The 14,694-nt window shown below is 30.0% G+C and overlaps 2 protein-coding genes and 1 pseudogene across 2 annotated transcripts; all 3 read right to left on the minus strand.

Annotated features, from left to right (window-relative positions):
• Positions 1-220: 220 nt before the first annotated feature.
• On the minus strand, positions 221-3,680 carry LOC107936769 (NDR1/HIN1-like protein 1; annotated as a pseudogene).
• On the minus strand, positions 3,136-7,694 carry LOC107936789 (mRNA-decapping enzyme-like protein). The gene is made up of 8 exons (XM_016869557.2): positions 7,364-7,694; positions 7,205-7,245; positions 7,015-7,064; positions 6,777-6,921; positions 6,152-6,208; positions 5,160-5,283; positions 4,610-5,071; positions 3,136-4,046 (listed from the first exon to the last, which is right to left on the minus strand). The coding sequence occupies exons 1-8, from the start codon at positions 7,520-7,522 to the stop codon at positions 3,990-3,992; spliced, it is 1,095 nt and encodes a 364-aa protein (XP_016725046.1). The 5' UTR covers positions 7,523-7,694; the 3' UTR covers positions 3,136-3,989.
• Positions 7,695-9,760: 2,066 nt separating this feature from the next.
• Positions 9,761-11,845, minus strand: LOC107936775 (casparian strip membrane protein 1). The gene is made up of 3 exons (XM_016869532.2): positions 11,510-11,845; positions 10,287-10,410; positions 9,761-10,182 (listed from the first exon to the last, which is right to left on the minus strand). Exons 1-3 carry the CDS (start codon positions 11,770-11,772, stop codon positions 9,961-9,963), a joined length of 609 nt encoding a protein of 202 aa, XP_016725021.2. The 5' UTR covers positions 11,773-11,845; the 3' UTR covers positions 9,761-9,960.
• Between the last annotated feature and the right edge of the window lie 2,849 nt (positions 11,846-14,694).

Below are 14,694 nucleotides of genomic sequence, written 5' to 3' on the forward strand. Positions count from 1 at the left end.
GCGGAGAGAGCCTCGGATTACGTTTTGCCTTAAGTAATTTTTGAAACTACTTTAGTAGTTATCTAACTTTTTTTTTTGGCCATTTAATTATAAAAAATTACAAAATATCATCCAACTATTAGTAAATTTCATAGTTGGCTGAAAAAAAGAAACTTTCTAATAATTGAGTGATTATTTTGTAATTTTTCATAGTTAAATGACAAAAAAAAGAAAAATAAATGGATGACTATTAATGTAATTTACCCAAATAAAAAATTAACGGCGTCAAATAGAAAACGAGGGAAACAAATTTAAAACAAAGATAAATAAAACCATATACTTAACGGCGTTACTTGCTGCTTCTTCTTCTTCTTCACAAGCTAACACTGCATCTACTAAACAACTGAAACTTAACAGCATTTTCTCCGACCAAAACACCATCGCTTTGCTCCCCCAAAGTAATATAAGCCGGACACCTTACATGAATATGATACCTCCCAGTTACAAAAGTCCCAACTTTCCATCTCAACCGTCCATCAATCTTGATCATCAAAAAAACACTCCCGGCCATCTATTCAGCACCCAATGCGACGGAATATTCCGGTGAGATCGGTACCATAGTACCATATATTATAGGTGACCAAATATTGACCTCAATATGGCCTTGTCCAGAGTGTTATTTCTTGGTTCCCGTTAGAAGCGTAAACGTCGAGCCGGTCGTAATAAACACCGATATCGTCGTTTGGGTTACGTGAACGGACTGTGATTTGAAAGTTTGAAGTGAGGGAGTTGACGGTGGTGGCGTTGAAGGCGTAGACGGTGGTGTCGAGGAGAGTGAAGTTGGATTTGCTGGGAGGAAGGATTGCCCATATGAGTAAGATTGTGATGAGAATGAGGAGGATTAGAATACAAGCGATGACTCGGCGAAAAAATTTCTGGCGGGATTTGTGGTGGTGGCCGCCGCAGTCTTAGCTACCAGACATGGTGGATTTGGAAGTTATTGGGTTTCTTTTTGGTGATTGTGTGAGGATTTAGTGATGGAATAGTATTCAGTGTGTGCTATTAGCTTCTTGTGAAAATATATGTTTAATAAATTAGAAAAATATAATAATAAAATCGTTAATTATTTTATAGGTTTTTAAGATTCTTTTTTAAGGTGTTTTTAATCATTTTAATGATGTGTCACTTTGTATAAAATGCTAGTACTTTTGATCCTAAAAGTGGCGAAAAAGGCACGAGTGTCTGTTCACTTTGTTTGGGCGGAAAGCCATATATTTCTTAGTGGAGCAGAGCAGCTGAGAGGGAGGACAGAGCAGAGGAAGAAGGTATTGTAGGGGTCAAAAAGAGTATTTATATGGACTAGCCACACATTGGTCTCTTGACAAGTTGCAGGTCTTTTCCACGGTAACCTTTTAGGTTTGCAACGCGGGATGAGATGAATAAATTGTAAGATATGTGTCTGAAGTATGTGACTTGCCTGTTCCCTACAGTATGGAGAAACAGTTTCAACGGTGTGGTGTTCTAGCAAAGGTGGTATAATAGAACATATGTGTAACAAGTATTTTAACCAATATTTCATTTGTTTACATGTAAAATGTTTTATTGAAAATATTTTTTATATTTTTTGTTTTTATTTTACAGAAAATAGTTTGATCAACGAAAAATGACTCTCAGATTAAAGTAAAATAAGTTATTTTTTTTTGTAAAATAACTTACTATTTTGAAAAGCGTAAGCTTATCTATAAATAATTTTATTTTTATATAAAAATTAAATTAAATCAAGTTTAATATTATTTTTTATAATAATTTTTATTTTTATTTTTAAAATATTTAAAATATTATATTTTTAACATTATTAAATATACATATTTAATTATTTATATTTAGTCATTTAATAATTTATTAAAATAATAAATATAATTTTTTATTTTAATAAATTATTTAATATTTCAATTTTATTTTAATAATAAATTTTAAAAATAATAATTTTAAATAATATTATTCACATGTTATTAAAAATATTCAATATTAATATTTTAATAATAAATATTTATTACAATTACAATATATTAATAATAAATGTTTTGTAGTATAAATATTAAAATATGTCATAAGTCTATATACACTTCACATATTTATAATTTAGTCTTTATACTTTTATTTTTAAAAAAATAAAATAAAAAAATTTAAAATAAAATAAAATAAAATAAAAGAATTTAGTCCCTTTACTTTTCAAATTTAAAAATCAAGTCCAATTATTAATATCGTTAAATTTTTTTGTCAATTTTGTTAATGTCACATTTTTAAATAAAAAATTCTCACTTAGTAATCATGTAATTAAAAAAATGACGTTGTAATAAATTCGAATTTAACATAATATTTTTTATATATGCAAAAACAATGTAAAATATAAAATTATAGATAAAAATAAATTTAATTAAACAATAAAAAAAATCTCAAATATATGTTTGTTTAATTGAAAACAACTTTTATGAAATATTTTTAACAAATCTACTAAACAGCAGAAAATATTTTACACAGATTAATCCAAACACCGAAAAATATTACCTTTTTTAGGAAAATAAATCATTTTCTGGAAATCATTTTCAATAAAACAAACGGAGCCTAAATACGTAAAAGCACCCTATACTAAAAGTCATTGTTTTTTAGTCCCTTTTGCTCAAAAAATAACAAATTAACCCTTATATTATAAATCAAAAAGCAAATCAAACCTTTTAGTTAAAATTTTCATCTATATCTACTATTACAAACTATCACGACTGACGAAATAACCACACAATTACACTTAGCCTACCACATGTACTTCATGTTGACATACATGGACCAATTTTTAATAATAGAAATGGATAAAAATTTTAACAGAAAAATCAGTTTGTACTTTAATCTAATATATAGAGATTAATTTACTATTTTTTTAGTAGAAAAAGTAAAATGCAATCCGACTCTTAGTACAAGAGCCTCCATGGTACTTTCATCTAACAAATATCAAACGTAAGTAACTAATTTGAAGAACCGGAACAACAAAGCTTTTAGTTATCAAGTGCCTACAATGGCAGGGTTATTGCAATAAAATCACATTATCAGAGTCTACCATATGGCAGCATAATCCTAAACATCTAAAAGGAGCTTACATCATGCATAAAATAACATTTAAAGACGATGAAAAGTTATATTCATACAATTACAGTCCAAAAGAAAAGATGATAAACAGGTTAAAAGTAACCTTTTAAGCTTCCGATGCTTATGGAAAATGCTTATGGAAAGAGCTAACAGCAGCAACTTCTCATATAAGTTTACATCAATTTTACAATAATTAAGTTAACAAAGAACTCAGGCAAAAGGAAAATCCATTACTAGTTTAAGACTTAAACAACAAATTCAGACCCTCAAACTCCGTGTCAATGTCCATTGCGCACGTCCTACTTGTACTTTGTTGAATCCCAAATCTGATGGTCTATAACTGATTCGATCAACGAAAACCATAACAAATTAGACTCAACAAAACAATACCAAGAACTTACCTGAATTTCACGATCAAGACTACTGTAGTAATATAATGCACGTCTCAGAAAGTGGAAGAAAACACTCTCCGGATGCCAAACAATGACAGATCTCTCCCTCCTGAAAGTGCGACTTAAAGGTGTAGAGAGAATGGCGATAGGAGGCGAAGGCAAAGACATGGGTTGAGGAATCGTTGTTGGTTTTTACTCTTTCTTCTCTCAACCCTAAAATTCAATGTTCTGTTGATGCATGTGTAGAGCTTTTCATGTATGTCGATGAACTTGATTCACCTTCTTTTTTTTATGTACTAACTCCGGCTATATAAGCTTGAATGTTGTATGTATTAACACCTTGTCCTCCATAAACAATTGGCATGTAGATCAAATCGAGTTTCAAAGTTTAGATTTAGATACCAAACTGAAGAAAAAAAAAGTGTGCAGTGCACATTGAACATTGCAATGAAGTTTTGAGGATCGAATTTAGCACGTTCAGGTATGATGCACCTTTTGCAATGCCTGGTGGAACATGTCAATGAATTGATCATCCTGGAATAAGAAAAAAAAAAAAAAAAAAAAAAACGAGTCAACAACTAGAAGCCTTCACCAAAAGGAGGAACTGCAAAACCAGCATCACTCATCTTTTGGCCAAATGCTAATTAGCCAGTATACTCAAACCATTATGAGCTGTTATTAATTAACATTCCAAGTGAAAATGAGACAAATAAGGTAAAAGTACTATGGACGCTCTTGTACTAAGAGTTGGATTGCATTTTGGCCCCTTTACTAAAAAAAGAGCAAATTAGTCCCTGTAAGTTAGATTAAAAAACAAACTAATCTTTTTGATAAAAATTTCATCTATTTCTACTATTAAAAACTGGTCCCTATTCATAAACATGAGGTACACATGGCAAGCCATATGTAATTATCTAATTATTCCGTTGGCACACCAGTTTTTAATAGTAAAAATGAATGAAAACTTTAATTAAAAGAACTAGTTTACTCTTTAATTTAATGTACATGGACTAATTTACTCATTTTTTGAGTAAAAGAGGCAAAATGCAATCTGACTCCTCCATAACACCTTTACTGACAAAAAATAATATAAATACCTGAACAAGCATTAGTAGAGCATCACGGACTTTATCCCTGCTAATAAGAGATCCATTGTGCAAAGTAGATGGGGCACCTGGAGTGAGAGATGCAGGTGGAGTAGATGGTGGAAAGGGTTGAAGCATTGGAGTGCCGTAGGGATGTTGCGGATTGAAGGGTGGATGAAGAGCAGAGGCGGTTGGATTTGATGAAGAGGGAGGTGGCATCATCAATGAGGATGAAGAAGAGGAAGGGGGTGCAAAAAATGATGAAGGCTTTACGAGATTAGTCACTCGGTTGCTGCTAATTGCTGAATCAACCAAAGGTGCAGCAGAAAGTGGAAGGGATGACACTGATGGAGCAGGAGTAGGAGAGGATATGGCAGTTGGAGCATGAGAAGACAGAGAGGTGGTCGAGATAGAATGGTAAGGCTGTGTTGGTTTTGTACCATTTGGAGCATTACTTCCAAGATTCATAGCAGCCTGAAATCAGTAACCCAAATAAGCTTTGAGATGAGAGACATTATTAGGTCTTGAAAAGCCAAGAGGAAAGTATTGGGAGTCTACATACACTAAAGAAGTTAACAAATGATGAATCTTGAGGAGCATCAGTAGCACGAGAGGCAGTTGCTGGTGGCTCCAAGGGGCCTTCTATTACAGACATGCTAGGAACAGCTTCTAGTTCCTCAAATTCACTACATCATAATAACACAAAAGCTTAGAAAACTTGGACAAAATAGGAAGACAGCAGCATTAGTAAGAAATTCTAGTAGACGTCGACTTCCAAGGATCAACATAATAAATCATCAAATTCAGTTTGCTTTTTTATTTTGGAATAATATTTGGTATACTGCCAATGGAGTTTTTAGACTCCACAAGCAGGGTCAAGGGGTTGACAAGTATCCTACAGAGATATAGTAAAATATTAAAAAATATATTTAAAAAAAAAAAGACACGTGACAATATTTTAAGGCTGCTTGTGGAATAAAAAAAGTATATTGCTAGTATACCAAATACTAACCATTTTATTTTTGGCTAATCATTAATACAAATTTACCAATATGAATTAGCAGGTCTCGAAATTATTATCTATTGATGGGAGCAGCTCAAAACCTATAGATATGGGAGTTTAGGGAGTTTAGGCTAATTGTTATCACAATATACTTTTGCACATAAAGCTCCTGCCTCACTCACCTCCTCCTTGCGTATACTACCAATTACAGTTCTACAGTTCTTACTTAATGTTCCCTCCACTTCCAGCTATTTTAGTAATATGTCACAAGTATGGCACCCTACAATCCACTCTAGTCCAACTCTCAACCACCTTTTGCCTCAACCCTTTTCTCTTTTATGATGCTACCTCAACCACACCCAAAAGACCCCCTAAACACTGAACAAAGTCAATTGACAAGACATTTTTTGTTCAAAATGGCAAACTGTACCAAAAAGCAGTTTAATAATAGAAACCTCTCACAAACTGCAGGGCAAATTTAACATTTAACTATGTTCCAAGGCTTCAGAAAAGCAATAACTTCCTTATAGATGCTTCATCAAAATAATTACCTTTTGCTTGCAGATGCCTTTGGCTTTGCAGGAACTTTTGTGTATGCATTAAGTATTCTGAGAAGAGGACAACATATATAATGTTACAATTTAAAAACAACAGAAGAAACAGACCAAGAACTTCTCTTTATCAAAACAATATCTCAAAGAACACACTGATATAAATCTTATTTGAGTGCTTTCATGTTTTTTTTTCCTTAAATTACGAAAGTTTAAAGCTTTTGTTGTAATGCAATGAAACTTTTGTTTCATATACTGTGACCAAAATACCATAATGCATATCATGAACAAGAATACCACTTGATAGTTGTAGAGCTAAAAACACATTCATTCTCTGTTCAACAGATTAAAGCGCATTGACCCATCTTATCTAGAACCTTGTTGCCATTATGAATACTTGAAACTTCAATAACCATAAGATTGTATTTGAATTAAAACTACATGACAAAGGAATGCCTTCAACTACTAAACCCTTCATCTCGGGGAAAATCAATTGTAACAAATAAGGTACAAAATACAATATATGAAAGACCTCAAGCTCCATGTTCAAAATCACTAGGGATAACCAAGCTCAAAGTTGATTATTTACAACCTAGCGAAATGGAAAAAAGCAAGACAGACATACCTACTAAAGAGGTTTGCAACATCCTCACATTCACGCGGATTATAGAACCAAATACCATTAACTTCTTGCGCAGCATTTCGATACAACAAATACGGACCTTGAACCTCATACTCGAAATCTCCCAATAGATTCTCCACTAAATTATCTGCTTGTTAAAAACAACTTTCACATCAAATCAGGCAAAAAGGAAAAAAGGGTGTGCAGTGTGTGATCTTTCATTAAAATTAACAATTTCGACCTGTGTTTCGCCGATTCATTACAATGAACTGGAAACGAGGTTGTGTATTCCTTAAAAAAAAAACCCAAGGAAAATCATCATCAATCATTTGAATAAGCTAAATAAATCCCCAAAGTTAATCACTTGCTTCTAAGTTCTAACAACGTTAATGGTTAAAAAAAAAGATAACAAAATATTTACTTATTTTTACCTCTTAACAACAAAGAGAGATCCTTCAACATCTTTTCGACTCTAAACAAACAAAAAAGAATTAAAATATTTTAATCATCCAAACTTTAAAACAAAATCAAAAGCAAAAAAGTAAGATTCCAAAAACTTTTAAAAAAATCAGATTTGCGAGAAAGCGAACCCATTGATTACTATCGAGGTTGAATTCGTAGAAGGTGACGTGAGCAGCAGTGATCAAGATCTCTTCAATGAAAGCATCAATTCTTTGGAGAACAGTGAGATTGAGCATCTTCGTGCTTTGTTGGTCGATATTCGGCATCAATTTTCCAGTCTGAGACATTTTCCGCAATCCAAAATATGTGAAATCCCCAAACCCTAAATCCCAATTTTTCTTAATGATTTTCCCGGGAAATGCTGAACATTACAATCGTCAATCGATTTTCTCTAAATATTCGGCAGTTAGCCACTTACCAGTTTACTTTACTGAATGTTGATTCCAAAATGACCAAAATAGCCTCCAGAATTTTAGGCGAAAATTTATATATTAAATTCTGCTATTAGTCCCTGTTCTTTTCGAAAGTTATGTACTTAGACCATGTACTTTTATTTGATCAATTCTTGTCCTTGTACTTTTCAAATTTTGAAATTTTAGTCTTTATCAAAGAATAGCAGTCAAATCCGTTTGATCGAATTCTTTTTTAACTCAAATGATAGCCATTAATCTATTAACTGGATTTTTAGCAATGGAAATAATAACGTGACATGGTATTAAACATATTATAATATGTTTGCCATATTAGAATTTGGAAATATCATAACTTAATGAATTTAACAATTATTGTTTGGTGAGAACTTTAAAATTTGGAAAGTACGATGATTAAAATGACCAAACAAAAGTATATAAATTAATTCACAAGTTCCGCAAAATACGAGGACTGATAGCAAATTTTAACCAAAAAATAATGGTTAATATACTGTATGGTTCCTAACTTTAACTTCAATGTTTGATTTGGTAAAAGAGTTTTGCTTCAATGACTTCAGCTTGATAATTGAGTTTTACTTTATCTCATTTAAGCACTTGAGTTCAGTTTTATTGTTCAATTTAGTACATGAGTTTTTTCATCCCACTTAAGTACCTATATTTTTTAATAGAGTACACGTGTCAAGTATTTATTGAACCATAATATATTTGATTTGAGTACAGATTGAACATTGAAATCAAACTTAAATATCAAATTATATGTTAATCTAAATAACAATAATAATGATGCAAGCCGAATTTTGCAAAAAAAAAAAAAGAAAAGAAAATCAATAATTTTGTAAGAGATTTTATGACTTAAATTTAGTATTTACATATTGTACTACTAATCTTAATTTAGTATAATTTAATCCTCTAATTTTATAATAGAGTTAAATTATTTATTTGAGGTCTGAACTTGGTAATTACTTTCACATTGGAGTCTGAATTTTTTTGGTCCAATATAGTCCTTAAACTTGACAATTGTTCCCACATTAGAGCTTAAACTTTTTTAATAGTCCAAGCTAAGCCCCAATATGGGAACAATTGTCAAGTTTAAGGTTTCAAGCCCTAATGTGGGAACAACTGTCTAGTTTAGGCTTTAATACGAGAACAATTACTGAGTTTAGGGATTAACTTGGACTAAAACAAAATTTAGGCCCTAATGTGAAAGTTGTTACCAAATTCAAGCCTAAATAATAAGTTGACTCTTTATAATATTATTAGTAGGTCTAAATTTATAACTTGAGGTGCTCATGGAGCAGGTCGAGTCGAACTTAAGCATAATATTAATATATTTTATGTTTGCCCAAGCCTAGCTCGACCCGAAATTTGGACCTAAAATTTTGTCCACATATTTGTAAAAGACTAACCCAAACCCATTTTAGGCTATCCCATATTATTTTATTTTAAAAAATATATTTTTTTATTTTATTTTAATATTTAATAATTGTATACATTTAATTTTTTATATAGTCATCTTAACATTATTTTAATGTTTACATTAGAGCAGTATTATATATTTAGTATAGATTTATTTTTTTAATGTGTTCTAAATTACATAATATAAAGTATTATAAAATTAAAACAGGTCGCGCTCAAGCCCAGAATGTTCAAGCTTAAGCTTGAGCTCGACTCATATTTTAAACAAGCCTATTTTTTTTTGGTTAAACCCATTTTTTCGACCTAATATTTATTTTTGCCCGAACCCTCTAAAATTTTGAACAAACCTTCAAGCTTGAGTGAATAACTCGACCTATAAACAGTTCTATTTATAACACTATTAACATTATTAATTTTTAATAGTTTGATGAAAATTCACATCATCACTTCAATGATGGTAGTTTACAATGTTAACTGAACATGTGATACGATAACAAAAGATTTTTGTTTAATTGACACCAAAATTTTATCACGGGATTAATTTTTAAATTTCAACATATCAAAAGGATTAAAACCAAAATTAATCCATTAAAAAACAAATTTACTAATCATCGTAACACCTTTAAACATTTTTTCCCATTATTTGCAATTTCCTAAAGTACAACATAATCACAATGTCAATGATAATTTTAACAATTACTATGAATAAACTTAACACAAAAAATAAAAATAAAAAAGACACCATAAATTAAGACAACACACTTATGAAAATTGTAAGAAACAATTAACAATATCTATATCTCTTTCTTTTTTTCTTTTTTTCTTTTTTATTTCTCTGATCTTTTGAGAAATAATTTTTGTTCTTTTTTTTTGTTTTTTCACTTCTTTTTTAAAATAAAATTAAAACCAGACAATAAAACCAACAACATGAGGAGCACAACAGCCACAAAAGATGTCACCACAGCTCCGCTGACTTTTTGGCAAAAATGTCCAAATTGTTGGCAAATGGCTTGCCAGTTTGTGTTACGGTTGCCATTGTGAGCCAAGTAAACTATGGCAGCCGCTGCTGCAGCAGACCCCGCGGCTAGTGCCAACACCACCTGTCATTTATACAAAAAGAATGTTAATTAATATGTATTTTTAATATGTTGGTATATTCGTATCGTGTTTATGTAATGTTTTTTATTCGTGTTGGAATGCTTACGATGTCGAAAATGAATAAGAGGATTCTGGCTATGGCGAAGTTAGGGCGGATGATGGTGATGACAGAGAACATGAGGGAAAGGACGAGGTAGCCGGCAACTATTGCCATTGCTATGACGAAGAACCTGCAAACAAATTTAATATACATGTAAGTATATATGTATGTATGAGACCGCAAAATAATCATATATAGAGAAATTATTCCGTCCATTATCAGTTGAGTTAAAAAACCCTACAGGTGAAATATTACCAAGTGTTTTGAGGAATAGGTAAAATTGGATTGAGTTAATTTAAAGTTTGGTGGGTTATTTTGGGTTGGACAAATTTAAGTTTGGAGAATTAGGGTTTTAAGATCGTTTTTGGCATAGTTTTTGAAACTCGACTTCAGTTGAATTGGTAATTGGTTGAGATATTAATTCGGAACAAAAAGTTGCGCTGGTCGAGTTGTAAATGAGTACGGATTGGCTGAATCAGACTAAAACATTAAGTTTTATTTTTATATATATTTCTAATTTTTATGATTTTTACTCGAAACAGTTGAACTAATGATCACTGGTGGTTTGATTAACTCGACCACTAATCTAATTCTGAAAAACTTGATTTTTGGGTCATGTCATTCAAGTTTGAGTATTGGTTTTTTGAGTTTAGATGATTTTGAATTTGGATTGATTTAGGTTTGGGTTACGAAGGTTTAAGGGTTTTTTGTGCTCGGCCATTCGTGTTCAAGGAGTATATTTTTTTTCAGGTGGACTCATAAAAGTTTAAATCATTTCGGCAAAAACAAATTAAAGAATGATAGATAGTGGCTTTGGTCCTCTCAAATAGAAAAATTGTAATTCAAATCTTTGCGTAAAAGATAAAAATATAAATTAATATTTGGTAAAATTTCGCTTTGACCTCTTAAAAATAAAAAAAAAATATATTTAATCTTTTAAAAAATAATAAAATGATAAATTAGTTCATTATAAAATTATATTTTTACTTCTCAAAAATTTATATTTCAATTTTAATTTATAAATTTATGCATTTACATTTTGAGTTTTGATCACTAGATAGTTACTTGTTGGAATCCTTTCGAAGAAAATATCAACATTAACGGAATCAACCGAAATCTCAAAATAACGACTAATTTAAGTGCATGATCTAGTTAGAATATGCGTGTATATATATATATATATATATATATATGTATATATATGTATTTGTGTATATATAATGACGTACGTGAAAGTGGGAACATCATCATAGCTAGCTTCGATCCGGAAGACCTGAGTGAAGAAAGTTGCGGTTTCATCGCTGGTACCCATGGTTGCTGCGGCGGCCAGAGCTGCAATTATGGCGGCTAATCTCAGAACAAAATCTACAACGCCCATTATTTTCTTCAACTTATTCGGTTTCTCTTTCCCATTACCGATCAAAGGTGCTTTGCCTTTCGATTCAGCACTGGACTCCACATCAATGCTTCCATTATCATCGCTCTTCATCATTTTCTTTTTCTTGTTTGGTTGGAGAGAAAAAAAAAAGGAGAGAAAATTTTCTTAGATATGTAGAGCTAAAGAAGAGAACTTGAAGCTTTGTTTGTGATAATTAATGGATGATTGAAAGTTTATATAGAGGGTTTTGAAAAAAAAAGAGAGAATAGTTGGTTAGGAATTTGTTGACTACTTTCTTCAAATATTATTAGAGACCAGGATTAATATGTATTTAGTACCTAACTTTAATTTTTATATTCAATTTAGTACCTAGACTAAATGGCATGATCTAATGGATACTTAACATATGTGCTGTAGTAAAAAAATGAATAATATAATTTTTTGGCCCCTAACTTGGTAATTAGGCTTATTTTGATATTTGTACTTTTTTTTATCCATTTTACCATTTAAATTTAACGACTAAATCTATTTTGGTACCTAAACTTGAAAAACATAACAGTTTGATTATGTGGTACTTTGATAATACGCCACATCATCACTTAAAAATTATATATATATATAAATTTTTAAATATTGATGCGATACAATTTTAGAGTGTCATAACTAGATTTGATCATGGGTCGGGCCAGCCTAAAATGTGGGAGGGCTTGGGCAAAAATATAGGCCCGAAATATGGGTTTAGACAAAAAAATAAAGCCCTTTTAAAAAATGAATTGGGCCTCGGGTAAGACATTTTTTCTCCTAGCTTGGCCTGGCCCGAATCCACTAAATGACAAAAAAAAATTTACTTTTTTTAATATTATTTTTTTGTTGTATGCTCCCTATTTTGCTATCATTTTACTATTATGTTGCTACCATTTTGTTGTTATTGTTTAGATATTGTATAAAACTTATTTTATTGTTAATTTTGTTATTATTTTAGATATATTTGCTTGTTAAGTTGCATTTATATTTAAGTATACATATTTTTTAAAATTCATTTTTGGAAAATATTTATTTTGATATTTTTAGTATTTTTGATGTATTATATATTTTAAAAATTATATAAAAATAATATCAAAATTAATATGGGCGAGTTGGATCGGGCTTGGGAAAAATTTTAGGCCTATTTTTCAGGCCAGGCCTGAGCCTAATAAACGGGCCTAAATTTTTAGCTAAGCATGGCCCGGCCCATGCTCACCTCTAGTCATAACGAGTGTTTTAACAAATTGGGAGGTGGTTGAACTAGTCAGACCATCGGTTCCCTATTCAATCAGTTCAACCGTTAGACTAATAATAATTAAATAAACAATTAAAATTTTATAAAAATATAAAAAAATATAAAAAATATTAATTTGATCCAACCTACTATTAAAAATAAACAATTAAAAATTTCCATCACTTAATTAATATTATAAAAATATCGAATTTATTTAAAATTCAACTGTGAAATTTTTTAAAATACTAATAAAGGCTTTTGCCTTTTCTTTTCTTTTCTTTTTTAATGTAATCATGTTTGTTTCCCTTCCATCTTTTTTTTTCTTTATTAGTCAAAGCAGCTTGTAATCCATATTTCCACGTGATGTCTGTGTATTTATATTTATTTTAATAATTCATATTATATCTGATATTTTATACAATATTATTTTTATTATAAGTTATTATCACATCCGATTTTTTTATATAATATCTAGAATTACTTATAACCTCTTCCCAACTCTTAAATAATAGGATAATGCGTTTTAACACACTCGAACACATGTCCTCTTACGCTAACAAAAACACCGATATCAATCAAATTAAAACTCAATCAGCTACATAATATTATTTTTTTTCTCAAGTTATATAAAAAATAATTATTTATCTCTACCCTATCAAAATTATCAAATCTAATAATATATATATTTTTATAATAAAAAAATGAGAGCAAAGGATTTGAAATAAAATCGATTTTTTTTATAAAAATTTTATGATAGTTTTACATAAATTGAATTTTGGTCACTTACAACTATAGCTTTTTTGACTTAAATATGACATAAAATATTGGGATTGAATAGGGAATTTTATAATTATAAAGTCAAATAATAATAAAATAAAAATTATGAGAAAATACCAACACATACCAAAATAATTGTTTTTTATTAAAATACGTAATTAAAAAAAATAAAGAGTCAACTAAAACCCAACTTACCCCCCAAAATCCAACAATACGCTCAAAAATGGATCATTGCCTAAAACCAACCCTTTGAAAATGGAATTCCATTAAATTATCAGCATCTTTTACACTTTAGTACGGTATTTTGTCATCATATAATGGTCAAATTCTAACTTTTGTCTCTTTATTATGTTTTAATTTGGGATTTAGTCCTTATATTTGATTTGGTATAATTTAATCCTTAATTTAATTATTGTTAAAATGTTGACATTGATTTTTATTAAGAACACACGTTTCAACAAAAAAAATATCATGTCAACTTAATGAGTTGAAAGGATGTTTTTAGTAAAGAAAAATTTTTATGAACATTTTGATTAAGGGTTTAATCAAATCGAGTTGAATTCGAATAGTAATAAACTTGAACACGAGCTCGACTTAAACTTAACCAGCATCAATTTTGAAGCTCAAGCTTGACATCATCAAGTTATTTAAGTTCGAGCTTGATTAAGTTAGTATATCAATTTTTATGCTCGAACTATATCTATACAATGAAGGTGAGAATATAATTTTATAATATAAAAATATATTAAAATAAAAAACTTTATCAAGCTCACGAGCTATCGCCATCCCTGATTATAATAACCACAATATTTTATTCTAAATTGAACAATTATCTCCAATATTTTCAAAATCAGACCAAATAAACCAATCGAACTAAGAATTAACTTGTACACTAAGCTGGAACAAAGTGTTAAAAAAAAATCTACCCGCAAACCAATACAAGCATATCAATTGAATCAATTTTTTTTTAATTTTTAACAATTTATTTAATTTAAACTAAA

This window comes from Gossypium hirsutum, chromosome A11 (genome assembly GCF_007990345.1).
Source record: "Gossypium hirsutum isolate 1008001.06 chromosome A11, Gossypium_hirsutum_v2.1, whole genome shotgun sequence".
NCBI classification, from domain to species: domain Eukaryota; kingdom Viridiplantae; phylum Streptophyta; class Magnoliopsida; order Malvales; family Malvaceae; genus Gossypium; species Gossypium hirsutum.